General features: G+C 41.6%; 1 protein-coding gene across 1 annotated transcript in view; it reads left to right on the top strand.

Annotated features, from left to right (window-relative positions):
* Blm (BLM RecQ like helicase) overlaps positions 1–15,909 on the top strand; it is a 93,206-nt gene that overhangs the window by 13,675 nt on the left and 63,622 nt on the right. The window contains exons 2-3 of the mRNA XM_028873766.2: positions 11,390–11,490; positions 12,708–13,396. Coding sequence (XP_028729599.1) covers positions 11,393–11,490; positions 12,708–13,396 — 787 coding nt within the window. The 5' untranslated portion in view covers positions 11,390–11,392. The remainder of the gene's footprint in view (positions 1–11,389; positions 11,491–12,707; positions 13,397–15,909) is intronic.

Here is a 15,909-nt window from a genome sequence, read left to right on the forward strand (position 1 = left end):
TTGAGTTATTACTACATGAGAATGCATTTGACTTCTGAGAATTTATATTTCTCTTTTATTTTATTTTTCTGAGTTTTAATTACCTATTGTTATGACTGATTTTCCTTGGATTGTGTTAGTGTGTAATCAAGTTATCTCCATGTAAGGATAAACTCATCTCTTCTAGTATTTCCTTTTTTTACCATGACAGGAATGGCCAGTACCAGACTGGAAATGAGAGAACAGTCTTGATTTTGCCTTTATTTTTAATAGACTCACTGCTAGTATAAAATGTGACATTAGATCAGTTTTAGATTTTTTAAAATACTTCTGGTTTTGTGTTTTGTGTTTTTTTTAAGATTTATTTTATGTATGTGAATGTTTGCTTGCATATATGTCTGTGCACCATGCCTACAGAGGACTGAAGAGGTCGTTGTATTCTCTGGAATTGGAGTGATAGACAGTTGTGAGCCAGCTTGTAAATGTTTCGAACCAAGTTGGGTCCTCTGTAAGACCAGCAAGTGCTTGTAACCTCTGAGTCAATTCTACAACCTAATGATTCTGTTTTAATGCACCTGTTTCAAATGGTTTGTATTTAGGGCTGGAGAAAGGGCTCAGTGGTTGAGAGTAGCATGTAGTGTTCTTGCAGAGGACCTAAATTTGGTTCCCAGCACCCATAATGGGTGGCTCATAACTGCCTGTAACTCCAGCTCCAGGGCAATCCAAAGACTCTGGTGGCCATAGGCACCATGCACTTACACACACACACACACACACACACACACACACACACACGATTAAAAGTAAAATAAAATAATGATTTGAGTTTTATCAGACATCTTTTTTAGAAGACATTAATAACAATTAATGTGTGAACCAAGAAATTCAAGGAGCTGAGTATAATGGCCACTACTATATAATCCTGCACTTAGGAGCTAGAGTCAGGAGAATTGTGAGTTTCAAGCTAGCCTGAGCTACATAGTGAGACCCTGCCTCAAAAAGAAAACAAAACAGTGGGCTGGAAAGATGGCTCAGTAGCTAAGAACACTGACTGCTCTTACAGAGGACTTGGTTTCAATTCCCACCACTCATGTGGTGCTTACAACCCTCTGTAGCCACATTTCCAGGGGCCCCAACACCCTCTCTGCCCTTTGTGGGCACCAGGCATGCAACTGTTGCACATAAATACATAGAGACAATATATTCACAACATTTTTAAAAATCTAAGAAAAAGGAAACAAGCCAGAAAAGAATAGCAAAACAAATCCAAGTGGGAAAGGGCACAAGAACATTCCCAACACACGAGAATGTTCTATACCTTGAGTGTTGTTCAGTTGTGTATGTAAGTAAGACTGATTTTTTTTTTTTTTTTTTTTTTTTTGGTTAATCTTGTATCCAGCTACTTTGCTGAAGGTGTTTATGAGCTGTAGGAGTTCCCTGGTAGAATTTTAGAGTCACTTATATATACTATCATTTCATCTGCAAATAGCAATACTTTGACTTCTTCCTTTCAAATTTGTATCCCCTTCATCTCTTTCAGTTGTCTTATTGATCTGGCTAAAACTTCAAGTATTATTATTGAATAGATATGAAGAGAGTGGACTTTCCTTGTTCTGATTTTAGTGGAATTGCTTTGAGTTTCTCTCCATTTATTGTGATGTTGGTTATAGGCTTGCTGTAAATTGCCTTTATTGTGTTTAGGTATGTCCCTTGTATCCCTGATCTCTCTAATACTTTTGTCATGAAGGGGTGTTGGATTTTGTCAAAGGCTTTTTCAGCATCTAATGAGATGATCATGTGGTAGGTTTTTTTTTTTTTTTTTTTAATGAGACAAACCTATTTTTTTAAAACAGTAAATGAGAAGATTCTTGGAAAATGGGCTTTAAGGCTCTGATACCCATAATTAATTCAGGAATACATTTGGACAGCTGTTTTTCTACTTTAAGTTACAGAGTGTTGCGTGTCTTGTCCTAGTTTCCTTTGCTGTTGCTATGATAAAGTACCCTGACAAAGCACCTTCAGGGAGGAAGGGTTTATTTTAACTTGTAGTTCAATGTACAGCCCATCATGTCAGGGAGGTCAAGGCAGCAGGAGTTTGAACTGGTCACGTGGTATCCACAGTCAGAAAGCAGAGGGATGGATAAGTGCATGCAGCTGCTCTGCTCCCTGCTGTGATATGATCTTTCTGTACTCTGTGAATATGTATTGCTACTGTTGGTTAGTAAATAAAGCTGCTTTGGCCTATGGTAAGGCAGGATAAGAGCCAGGTGGGAAATCCAAGCAGAGACAGGGAGAAAAAGGGTGGAGTCAGGGCAGACGCCATCCAGCCTCCCAAACAAGATGCCAGCAAACTGGTAACACCACGGCCACGTGGCAAAATATAGATGAATAGAAATGGGTTAATTTAAGATGTAATAGCTAGGTAGCAATAAGCCTGAACCAGAGATCAAACAGTTTGTACTGAAATTAAGCCTCTGAGTGATTATTTTATAAGCTGCTGCAGGCCGAGTGGGACATAGGAAAGCTTCCAGCTACGGCTCCCCTCTCCACTCACCATCCTGCATCCCCAGCCCAGGGAATGTCCTACACGTAATTACGATTATCTTTCCATTTCAAGTAATGTAATCTATATTTTCTCACAGGCACACCTACAGGCTCATTTCCCAACTGATTCAAGATTCTTCAAGTTGATAATTAAAACTAACCCTCACATCACTTTTTCCAGAAGATAAACTGTATATATGCATATATATTAAAGAGAACATATAACATTAATGAGGGTCCTGTCAAAAATTTCTGTTGAGAAATTCTTTGATGTTTGGTTTGATAGAGAGCCCCTTGATTCTGGGGTCCCAGTTGAGCTTTATATTTGAGGCTTACCACTTTTGCCCCAGGGAAGACAAGTCAGCTGGTGGGGCTTGCAGAGCTTGGCTGTATTTACAGGAACAACTCCTCAAGCCTCCCCTTTCAGCAGAAAACTAGAGTGTCTTGGCACCAAGTGTCTTAGAATAGCCTTTTTGGCAGTCCATCTCTCGATATTCTGAGATAGCTGTCTTGTTATAACACAGAATAAAGGGAAAAGTTTGACCTAGAAAGAGAACTTGTCCTAAGTTTGAATCTAAACTGTTTCATTTATTTGAAAGAAATGGAATCCCACCCACCCCAAAAAACCTTGTTTTCTCTCTCATGTCTCTGTGTTATTAAAGAGGTTTATCTGTCTGTCTGTCTATCTATCTATCTACCATTTATGATTTGATTTGATTTGAAGACAGTCTACGTAACCTGGCCTGGCTATGTAGACTGGCCTTAAAGTCACAGATATCTGCCTGTCTCTGCCCGAGTGCTGCTGTGCCACCATGCTTGGCTCATTGTTTGTTTTGTTCTGTTTTTCAAGATAGAGTTTCTCTGTGTAGTCCTAGCTGTCCTGGAACTCATTGTGTAGATCAAGCTGGCCTCAAACCCAGAGATCCACCTACTTCTGTCTCCTTAGTGCTGGGAATAAAGGTGTGTGTCACCACTGCCTGCTTATTGCAATTCTTATTGTTTAGCTGGAATTCTGCTTCAGCCCCCCCCCCCACCCTGTCCTTAGAAAACCCGCCAAACTGCTGCCAACGGCCCCCTACCCCCAGCCCCCCACCCCCCACCCCCGCGCCAGCTACTCAAGACCATGCCTACAGGATATTTAAACCGCCTCCTAGAGAATGCCCATGTGGTTTTTCCTGGTCTCCTTTCCTGGTCACATCTCTGAGGGCCAGGAAGATCACCCAGGAATGTTTTGCCCAATGAACTTGGGAACTTGGTCTTTTATTCTTCTTTTTTTTTTAATATTTATTTTATGTATATGAGTGCTCTATTGACTTTATGCCAGAAGAGGGCATCAGATCCCACTATAGATGGTTGTGAGCCACCATGTGGTTGCTGGGAATTGAACTCAGGACCTCTGGAAGAGCAACTGGTGCTCTTAACCAAGAGTCTTAATATCAGGGTATGGAAACCTTTCACTTATTAAAAAAAATTTTTTTAGTACCTTTCTTTTGTTGTATAGTTATATATTTTCTAGCAGTAGTCCATTCCTTATTAGTATTCTTTTGTTATTGTTTATAAGTTTGCATTATGAATATAAATGTAGTATACATGTATAGTGTATGGTCACATGTGTATACATACATGAGCCTGTGTGTGCACACATGTATGGGAGCCAGAAGAAATTAGATGTTCTGCTGTATGTCACTCTGTGTCTTAATCCTTTGAGGCAAGGTCTCTCACTGACCCTGGAGGTAGGCTGGTAACCAGCAAGCCCTGTGATGTTTCTGTCTCTCCCTGCTCCCCAGCACAGGGTTGGAGGCATATAGCCACACTTGCTTTGTGTGGGTGTTGGGATCTGAACTCGGGGCCTCATGTACACAGTGCCCTTGCACACTGAGCCATCTTCTGCAGCCCTGTCTTAGTATTTTTAGGATACTTAATATACCTGGCTAACTTAGGTAGTCAGTTCCTTCTGTTTTTATTTATTTTTTAAGGTCATTGTTGCTATTTGGATAATTTTAAATAGCTAGTTTTAAAGATAAGCCTTGAAGTTTATTATGACCAATGGCGAAAGTCATTTTCTATTACTTTAAAACTCCATAAACAGGGCTCATGAGATGACTTGGTGGGTAAAGGCACCGGCCACCAAAAGTGACAACTTGAATTTGATTCTCAGAACTTGTGTGGTGGAAGGAGGGAACTGATTTTTATAAATCATCTTTTGAGCTACACATACACAATAAACAAACAAATAAATACTAAAAAGGCAAAAGGGATGTGGTGGCACAGGTCTTTAATCCCAGGAGCATGTAATCCCAGCACTTGTGAGGCAGAGGTAGGCAGATCTCTGTGAGTTCAAAGACAGCCAGGGGTACATAGAGAGACCCTGTCTCAGCCCTTTACTCTGAGGTAGTGTCTGTCTTTGGAGTTAAGGTGATTTTCTTGTATGCAGCAGATGGATGGATCCTGTTTTCTTATCCATTCTGTTAGTCTGTGTCTTTTTATAGGTAAGTTGAGACCATTGATATTGATGGATATTAATGACCAGTGATTGTTAATTCCTGTTATTTTTTGTGGTCATGTTATGTTGTCCTTCTTTGGTGTTTGTTAGTGTGGGATTATCTATTGCCTGAGTTTTCATGGGTGTGTTTAGTTTCTTTGGGTTGGATTTTTCCTTCTAGTGCTTTCTGTAGGGCTGGGTTTGTGGACAGGTATTGATTAAATCTGGTTTTATCCTGGAATATTTTGTTTACTCCACCTATGGTGATTGAGAGTTTTGCTGGGTATAATAGTCTGAGTTGGCATCCGTGGTCTCTTAGTGTCTGCATAAGATTTGTCCATGATCTTCTAGCTTTCATAGTCTCTATTGAGAAGTCTGGTGTTATTCTGATTGGTTTGCCTTTATATGTTACTTGGTCTTTTTCCTTTGTGGCTCTTAATATTTTTTCTTTGTTCTGTATATTTAGTGTTTTGATTATTATGTGGCTAGGGGACTTTTTTTTTGGATCCAGCCTATTCGGTGTTCTGTAAGCTTCTTGTATCTTCATAGGTATTTCTTTCTTTAGGTTAGGAAAGTTTTCTTCTGTGATTTTGTTGAATATATTTTCTGTGCCTTTGAGTTGGTATTCTTCTTCTTCTATCCCTATTATTCTTAGGTTTGGTCTTTTCATGGTGTCCCAAATTTCTTGGACCTTTTGTGTTACAACTTTTTTGTCTTTAGTGTTTTCTTTGACTGACGAATCTATTTTCTCTATTGTGTCTTCAGTGTCAGAGATTCTCTGTTCCATCTCTTGTACTCGGTTGGTTATGCTTGTTTCTGTAGTTCCTGTTCGTTTAGTCAGGATTTCTGTTTCCAGCATTCCCTCAGCATGTGTTTTCTTTATTGTCTCAAATTCATTTTTCAGATCTTGGAATGTTTCTTTCATCTGCTTAATTACTTTTTCTTGGCTTTCTTTGATTTCTTCCAATTTTTTGTTAGTTTTTTTCTTCCATTTCTTTAAGGGAATTTTTTATTTCCTCTTTAAGGGAGTTTTTCATTTCCTCTTTAAGGGAATTTTTTATTTCTTCTTTAAGGGCCTCTATCATCTTCTTAAAGTCATTTTTTAGGGTAGATTTCTTCTGTTTCTTCTGCGTTGGTATGTTCAGGTCTTGCAGGTGTAGAATCGCTACGTTCTGATGTTGCCATATAGGTCTTTATGTTGTTGCCTGTATTTTTGTACTGGTGTCTACTCATCTCTTCCTCTGCTCGGTGTCTGTGTCTGAAGGTGCCTCTCTTGTTCTAATTTTTAGTCTTGGTTCACTAGGAGTTCTTGGTTAAATTGTTGCTGTTGGGCTGTTTCCTCGGCTCTGTTTCTTCTGGAGCAGCTTAGTCCAATCAGTGTTAGTGGGTTCTGTCTCTGGGAGCAGTTGTTCCCAGTTGGTGTAGGGTGAGCTTATGGTTTCAGTGGTTGTTGGGTTCGTAGGGATTAGTTTTTTTGTTTGTTTTCTGTTTTTTTTGGGGGGGGGAGTTGGTGGGGGAGCAGGGAAAGGTAGCTGTCTGGTCGCTGGGACTCCGATGGGTAGGGCCTAGCTAGAGGTTAGAGACCTGATCTGTCAGTCTGGGGATGGGAGCTTACCTGTTCTCAGTCGGTGAAGTGTATACTTACAATTCTGGTGATCTGGTTCTCTGGCTGGGCGGAGCCTTCTTTTGTGTTCTCAGGTCACATTTTGCTCATTCGTCAACTCCTCAACTGATCTTGTTTCCTCAGATTTCAAATTGTAGGGTTCTGAATCCTCTCCCGGATGGATTTCAGCTGAGCAGGGTAGTCTCACCAACACCTCCAAGTTGTTGGGTTTCGCAGGATCAGCAGCTGGGCCCTGGGTTGGCCTTAGAGTATTCAGATCCATTCTGGTCTCATCCCACGAAGACGGCTCCTTCCCTGGGTGTTGGGATTAAAGGTGTCCCTGTTCCAAGCTCTTGATTAAGAGCTTGTTTTCACTAACTCTTCAGCAGGTAATAGCTCAGTTTCTGGTCTTTATTCTAACTGCGTCTCAGCCTCCACCTGCCTCTGCAGCCCGCCGAGACCCTGTCTCAAAAAAACAAAACAAACAAAAAGTTAAAGAGGGGAGAAAAAATCCTTAGAAAATATTTCCTTTTTTTTTTTTTAAAAAAAAAAGATTTATTTATTTATTATGTATACAGTGCTCTGCCTGCATATATGCCTGCCCACTAGAAGAGGGCACCAGATCTCATTACAGATGGTTGTGAGCCACCACGCAGTTGCTGGGAATTGTACTCAGGACCTCTTCAGGACCTCTGGAAGAGCAACCAGTGCTCTTAACCTCTGAGCCATCTCTCCAACCAAAAATATTTCCCTTATTATATGTAAATGAAAGTTGCTTGTTGTTTTTCTTGGTAGTCCTAAGAATGGTCTCCATATTTCTCAAAAAAAAAAAAAAAAAAAAAGGTTTTTTTTGTTACTTTTCATTTCATTGACTTTCTTTTCTTTTTTCATTTTGCTTATCAACCTGGAAAATTTAGACATTCTTTTTTAATTGGCCTAATTTTTTAAGATTGCCTCTTAGAGCCCTGGCTGGTAGCGTAGGCCTGTAATCCAGCTACTGGGGAGGCTTAAGGCAGGAGGATCTTGGTTTCCAGGTCTATCTGGAAAACTTAGTGGAACCCTGTCTTAAAGTTAAAGTTTTTAAAGGGGTAAGAATGTAGCTTAGTGATAGAGCACTTGCTTAGAGTGTGTGAAGCCCTAAATTCATTCCTCAGTACCATCAAAAATTTTAAAAAGGGCTAGAGAGATGGCTCAGTGGTTAAAAGCATTGGTTGCTCTTCCAGAGGACTGGGTTCAAGTCCCAGCATCCACATGGCAGCTTACAACTGCCTGTAACTAAGGTTCCAGGGGATCTGATGCCCTCATACAGACAGACCTGCAGGCAAAATGCCAATGTATACAAAGTAAAAATAAACAAATTATTAAAAAAAAAAAAAGGCTACCCCTGAATATCATGATCTGGTTGTTAACTAATATAGGCTCCTTCGATTTCTGATCTGAAATCATATTAAGTCAAGACATAGTTCAAATTAGAGTCCTTTAATCATCTATTCTTTTCATCACTTGTTTTTTGATATAGGTGTAGACCATGCTGACTTTGAGCTTACTGTGTACCTTAGGCTGGCCTCAAACTCTGATCCTCCAGGCTCAGTCTCCCAAGTGCTGGAATTACAGATGTGAGCCACCATGCCTCTTGAGTATAGTTCTCCAGTTTGTTTGGCTCACTACTTTTAGGTTGTTTCCTTTGGAAATGGTGTCTCTCACTATGTAGCATAAGTTGCCATAACTTTTCTTTTTCCGTGTAAAAGACATTTTAAATCATTTTCTAAATTGTACTTGTGATGGCTGTAAGTATTCATCTGAAATGGATTCCATTGACCAAGCTTGAAACACATTGACATTCATAAGGTTTCTGAAATGCCATACTGTATTGGACTGAAACATAATGAGTATGTTTAATTTATGCCTTCATACTGACTCGTACTTGGAAAAATAGTCACTCAGAGAGGTAAAGAATGATTCATTGTTTAGAATCCTCCACCCCTTGAGTGTGTGTGTGTGCTGGTATGTGCATGCATGTGCACATGCAGGTGTATGCTTAGCACAGTGCACGTGACAGCCAGAGAACACGTTTGGATGTCAGTCTTTGCCTTCTATCTTGTTTGAGACAGTCTCTTCTTTGTTAATCTGCTGCATATGCCAGGCCAGCTGGCTCTCAAGGATCCAGAGACCCTCCTGTCTTTGCTCACTATAGAAGCATCAAGATTACAGATAGATACTGTATATGTATTTTAGTGTCAAACTTAGGTCCTCAAAAGTGTGTGGCAAATATTTTACCCATTAAACTGTCTCCCTAGTCCTGACTTATTATTTTGAAACTAATAAGACAATTCCAGTTACGGAATTAAGAAAGTATGACTCAGTTTAAATATCACCATTTTCAAAAGTGAACTTCTAGAGCAGTGTGGTGTGGCCTATCCAATATTGTTAATCCTTCCACCAATATATATATATGGTATAAAATCGAAGTGTATTATAAAAATAGAATGTAAACTGGGTATGGTAGCATGTGCCTGTATTCCCAGCACTGGATGCAGGAGGTTCATGAGTTTGGGGTCAGCCTACACTGTATAGTGAGACCTTGTGTATTAGTCAGGGTTTTCTAGAGGAAAAGAACTTATAGAATGAATATAAGGGGGGGGTTTATTTATTAGAATGACTTACAGGCTGTGATCCAGCTAATCCAACAATGGCTATCTACCAGCAGATGGTCCAAAAATTCAGTAGTTGTTCAGTCCACAAGGCTGGATGTCTCAGCTGGTCTTGAGTAAATACCAGAATCTTGAAGAAGTAGTGAATGCCAGTGAAGGAAAGGGCTTACCAGTGAGAACAAGCAAGCAAAGAGCAAACGCTTCCTTCCTTCATGTCCTTACAGAGGCATCCAGCAGAAGGTGTAGGTCCAGATTAAAAATGATCTTCCCACTTCAAATGATTTAATTAAGGAAAAAAAATCCTTCACAGGTGTGCCCAGCCATTTGGGTTTAGTTCATTCCAGATGTAGCCAAGTAGACAACCAAGAATAGCCATCACAAGTCTACCCCTTGTCAACTTGACACATTATACCTTCTTATGGCATGCTTAATTTCCAAATGAAAACAATAACTAGGTCATAACTACACCTAACATGAAAGAACTATCCCACAAACAATCACAAAATTCATTATATATTTAATCAGGTTATTATTACACCTAACATGATAGAACTATCCCACAAACAATCACAAAATGCATTATATATTTAATCAGGTTATTATTACACCTAACATGATAGAACTGTCCCTCATAAAACCACAAACACTTCTGTCTTAGTCATTGTTCTGTTGCTACGAAGAGCCTCCATAACCACAGCAGCTCTTATAAAAGGTAAGCATTATTTGGGGGGCTTGCTTAGGTTTCAGAGACTTAGTTTATTGTCGTCATGGTGGGGAGCATGGCAGCACACAGGTAGACGTGATGTTGGAGAAGTAGCCGAGATTTCTGTCTGGATCAGCAGGCAGCAGGGAGAGAGACTGGGCCTGGCTTGAGCTTCCGAAACCTCAAAGCCCACCCCCAGTGACACACTTCCTCTAAACAGGTCATGCCTCCTAATTCTTCTAATCCTACCAAAGAGATCCCCTGCCTGATGACTAAGCATTCAAATATAAGAGCCCTGAGAACCATTCTTAGTAAAAACACCACACCTTAGCCAGGGCATGCCTTTAATCCCAGCACTCGGGAGGCAGAGCTAGGCAGATCTCTGTGAGTTCGAGGCCAGCCTGGGCTACAGAGTGAGTTCCAGGACAGGCACCAAAACTACACAGAGAAACCCTGTTTTGAAAAAACAAAACAAAACAAAACAAACAAACAAACAAACAAAAGAACAAAAACCCCACCACACCTTGTATCAGGAAGAAACAGAGGATCCCTGGAACCCACTAAAGGTGGAAGGAAAGAAGCATCTGCACAGAGTTGTCCTCTGACCTCCTCCCAAGTTCAGTGTGGCAAGTGTGCCCCTCCATCATGCACACGTGCACCTGCACACATACACACTAATAGTAAATGCTGTGTTAAATCCAGATAGAGTGGGAAAGGGGGTGTAACTTATCTGAAATAACTGTTTTTTAAACTCTTCATAGATCACTGCTGTCTGTCTTTAGCTCAGTGATTTCCAGGTGGCTTGAGCTGTGTGCTTTATCTGGGTGAAAGCAAAGCAGTACAACAACTTGTTACTCCAGGGCTCTAAATGGATGTGGCACACTGTCTGGAGCCAGATGGTTGTGCTGCACGCTCTCTTGCTCGGCAGCCTCTGCACTCGCTGCAGAGTCTCTTCTGTCTTTACCAGAGTTTCACCTTTGGACAGAGAATTCGCTTACTGGGTGTTCTCTGGATTTCTAGTTGGCTTTGGTCATTCCTCCCCCTCACTTCCTGTCCTCTTCCCGTTTACCCTTCAGGCCTAGGCCAGGTCCCATTTTCCTACAAGCCCTTTCCTAATCATTGCTTCTTTAGTCTCTATTGTGCTGATTTTAGCATCTGTTGAGGAAGGGGGAAACCAGGCCATTTTGTTATTCAAGTGAATCTTCAGCTAGTTAAAAATTATGTGTTTTAAATGTCACCAGATGTAAATGTTAAAGCAATCTGTTGACCAAGAGAGAGGTGGGGGAATAAAAGAAGCACTAAAAGCATGTTACTCTGGTCACATTTGGAACAGTGGCTGTTGGATTCAAGTCCTTTACCCCCTCAATAAATATGCTGAGTGATACAAATTACCTAACTCCATTAATGGTTGCCCTCTTCCTTTTTAGATCATGGCTGCTGTTCCTCTGAACAATCTACAAGAGCAACTGCAGCGTCACTCAGCCAGAAAACTTGATAATAAATTCAACCTTACAAAACCAAAATCTTCGTAAGTATACTCATTAGCATGGAGAGGATAACTCAGGTGTCATACAATCGGAGCTCTTGTCTTGTCTTTCAGCTCTGTCTAAGATAGGATCCCATCTGTAGCTCACACTGGCCTAGAGCAGAATCACACCTAGCGTGATCTAACTATCCCACATATAGTCACAGCCACTTGCTGTGTTCAGGCCAGCTAGCCTCCCTTGCAGCAGTCCTGCCTCAGCCTCGTATGTGCTAGGATTATCACCACCCTGCTTCCAGCTTCTTCGTTTTACAGAGGAAATGAGGGGCTCAGTGGTTTTCCACTTTGCAGATTAATAGTAGAGCATGTTCTAGTAGATCTGGGTGGGATTGCTCTGCAGCTTTACACAGTTCAGGCACATAATTACTTGTTTGGCAAAGTTGGATAAACAAGTGATGAAGTTTCTTGTAAATTTGCACAGATATTGTACTTTAATATAATCTCATATGCTCTGTCAAACTTTGTAGGCAAACAACCACTGTAGTTCTGTTGTCTCCTGCAAGCTATACCCCAAGTTCCTAATGGTGCCTAGTAATAATTTGTATTTGGTTGTTTCAGGCACTGCTCCAGGCACTTGGCTTTCAAGGTACTTTACAGACACTATTGACATTCATGCCATTAATTTCAGCAGATAGCCAGGACTCCTGCCTCCTTTTTGTCCTTCAGATCTCAGCAGTTTCTCTTCCTCCCTCCCTCCCTCCCTCCCTCCCTCCCTCCCTCCCTTCCTTCCTTCTCTCTCTCTTTCTCTCTTCAACTATTTTCTCCCTTAAATTTTTTATCAGAGTGGTGAAAGCCACGTTAGAGTCCTTCTTTTACACATGCTGTGTCTTCCTTCTGAAGGTGCTATTAGCGACTGCCAGCCTGAGAAAGAAAATGTGGGACTGGCCCAAGAACTCTCAAACCCAGTCCTTAGCCTCTGAATGGGAAGGATCAGAGCAACCAGATGTATTTGTTACCTGGTAAATTTTCAAAGCCACAGAGGGAGATGGAATCTGTGCTCATTTGTAATAAAATTAATGTAACTTGCACTTGAAAACAGGTTTTATAGGTGAGTGAGTTTGTTAAAATGGAAATGGATCTGTCGGGGCTGAGACTGTAGCTTATGTTAGAACGCTGGCTTAGCGTAAATGAGGCCCTGGGTTCAGTCCTCAGCATCAGAGACAATGAATTCATCTAATTTTAGTTTTTCCATTATTTTTCAGAGGTTTTACTTTTAAGAAGAAAACATCAGAGGGCGATGTGTCTATAACTAGTGTGTCAGTGGTGAAAACACCTGCATTAAGTGATAAAGATGTGAATGTGTCTGAGGCCTTTTCATTCACGGAGCCTCCGCTCCGCACACCCAAACAGCAGCCTGGGACTGATGGCTTCTTTAAACATTCTCCGGGAGGACAGCAAACCAAGGGGACCTGTTCCCAACAGTCATTGCTGGACTTGGTGGAGATTCCTCCAGAAGTTTTGTGTACTACCCCAAAAACCCCAGCTGTAAAGAAACGCCATGTTGCTGTTTTCAAGAAATTAGAATTTAGTTCTTCACCAGATTCCCTCAATGACTGGGCTGATATGGATGACTTTGATATTTCAGCATCAGATGCATTGGTCTCGCTGACCAAAAATCCTGTCACAAGAGTAAGCACCGCTCAGAAATCAAAGAAGACTAAGAAAAACTTTTTTAAAGCACCACCTCCTAAAACAAGTCCCAGAAAGACTGATTTGATGCCTCCTTCCCCGAAAATCCCGCAAGTGGATTTGACTGGGGAGCAGAAGGATGAGTCAGAATGCTTAAGCAGTGATGTGATTTGCATCGACAGCGACCCTGGGTCTGAAGAGCTCAAGAGGAAAACTAGTCAGCAAAGTCAGTGTTTGCAAACTGATTTGGGAGTTGAAAGAGGTAGCCATTGTCTCATCTTCCTTTCAGTATGTTTACCATCCTTTTTCCCTGAAAGTCAAGCATTGGGAATAGTGGCAAACAATTTCTGTCCTTGATGGTCTTAATATCTGCTATGCCGGAGTTAGCTCTGTGATTGTACATGAAGAAAGTGAGGTCTGCAGAGGTTAAAAAGGCGGCTAGGGTAGGATTGGAAAGTGAGGTGAGCCTCTGTATGTGTAATTCTTAATGGCTTACCACCATAAATTATACACCAAATATTGATGGTAATGTGTAATCATTCTGTTTAATATAGTCATGTATCACTTAGTGACAAGGATATGTTCTGAAAACAATGCATCATTAGGCCATGTTGTCCTGCAGATACTATCCATGGTGCACTTACTTTAACCTGGATGGCAGAGCCTGCTGCACACCTCAGTATGTGGTTTGCCTCATGCTCAGAGGCTCCAAAACCAACATCTGTGAATACTGTGGGTGGTTGTAACACAGTGGAATATATCTGTATATCCAAACATTTCTGAGTATACAAAAGGTGCAGTAAATATAAATACTAACTTTTTTTCAAGAATTTTGTGTACTGAATAGAGTACATACCATGAATGGAGCTGAGAACGAGGAGCTTCTCTGACCGAGTGGAAAGTGGATGTGGAGGCCATTTCAGTACATTATAAACACTGCGCTTAGCTCTAGCAAATTTGTTCAAAATTTACACTTCCTCAATGATTACTTTTAGTTCATTGTAATATTTAATTCTTTTTTTGTTTGTTTGTTTGTTTTGTTTTGTTTTTCGAGACAGGGTTTCTCTGTGTAGCTTTGTGCCTTTCCTGGAACTCGCTTTGTAGACCAGACTGGCCTTGAACTCACAGAGATCCGCCTGCCTCTGCTTCCTGAGTGCTGGGATTAAAGGCGTGCACCACCACCACCACCACCACCACCACCACCACCACCACCCAGCTGTAATTTTTAATTCTTGTAGTCACACTTAGCTTAAACCATAAAAAAAAAATTGATTATAGGGCTGTGTAAAATGTTTTCTTTTCCTTTTCTATTTTACATGCATTGGTGTTTTTTGCCATGGGTGTCGGGTCCGCTAGAACTGGAGCTACAGACAGTTGTGAGCTGCCATGTGGGTGCTGGGAATTGAACCTGAGTCTTCTGGAAGAGCAGTCAGTGCTCTTAACCACTGAGCCATCATTCCAGCCCCATGTTTTCTTTTCTTATTTTATGTTGTACTGGTTAGTTTTATGTCAGCTTACACAAACTAGAGTTATTGGAAGCGGGACCCTCAATTGAGAAAATGTCCCCCACCGATTGGCCTGTAGGCAGGCCAATAGTCTGTCTTCTTGTTTGATGTTTGATGTAGGAGGGCCTAGCTCACCAGGCAGTGCCACCCCTGGGCTGATGGTCCTGGGTGCAATGAGAAAACAGGATGAGCCGGGCAATGGTGGTGCAGGCCTTTAATCCCAGCACTTAGGAGGCAGAAGCAGGAGGATCTCTGTGAGTTCGAGGCCAGCCTAGGCTACAGAGTGAGTTCCAGGAAAGGCACCAAAACTACACAGAGAAACCCTGTTTCGAAAAACAAACAAACAAACAAACAAACAAACAAACAAACAAAAAAAAAACCGAAAGAAAGAAAACAGGATGAGCAAACTAGTAAACAGTATTCCATGGCCTCTGCAACAATTCTTGCCTCCAGGTTCCTTCCCTGATTTCCTGCTCTGACTACCTGAATGATGGAGAACAAGTTGTAAGATGAAAAAAACACTTTCCTCCCAAAGTTGCTTTTGGTCATGATGTTTCATCAAAGCAATAGAAATCATAACTAAGATGTGTATATGAGTGTTTTACCTGATATTGTGTGTGTGTGTGTGTGCGTGCGCGCATCATATGTGTACTTTGTGCCTTCAAAGACCAGAAGAAGGCATCAGATCCCTTGGAATTGGAATTAGAGATGGTTATAAGCCATCTTATGGGTGCTGGACCCAACCCAGGTCCTCTGCATAAGTAGCAAGTGCTTTCCAAGTACTAAGCCATCTCTCCAGCCCCTGCTCTTAAATTTTTGGTACTCCTGCCTCAGTCCCGAGTGTTGAAATTAAGGTTATAAGCTACCAGACCCAGTTCACCCTTTTCCTTCCTTTCTCCCTCCCTCCCTCCCTCCTTCCCTCCCTGTCTTCCTTCCTTCCCCTTTCTTTTCCTCCTTCACCCTTCCCCTCCCTCCCTCCCTCCCTTTCTTCCTTCCTTCCCCTTTCTTTCTTTTCCTCCTTCACCCTTCCCCTCCCTCCCTCCCTCCCTCCCTTCCTTCCCCTTTCCTTCTTTTCCTCCTTCACCCTTCCCCTCCCTCCCTCCCTTCCTTCCCCTTTCCTTCTTTTCCTCCTTCACCCTTCCCCTCCCTCTCTCTGTAGCTTTGGAGCCTGTCCTGGAACTCTCTGTAGCCCAGGCTGGCCTCGAACTCACAGAGATCTTCCTGGCTCTGCCTCCCAAGTGCTGGGATTAAAGGCGTGCACCACCACCGC

Source organism: Peromyscus leucopus, chromosome 1 (assembly GCF_004664715.2).
Source record: "Peromyscus leucopus breed LL Stock chromosome 1, UCI_PerLeu_2.1, whole genome shotgun sequence".
Lineage (NCBI taxonomy): Eukaryota > Metazoa > Chordata > Mammalia > Rodentia > Cricetidae > Peromyscus > Peromyscus leucopus.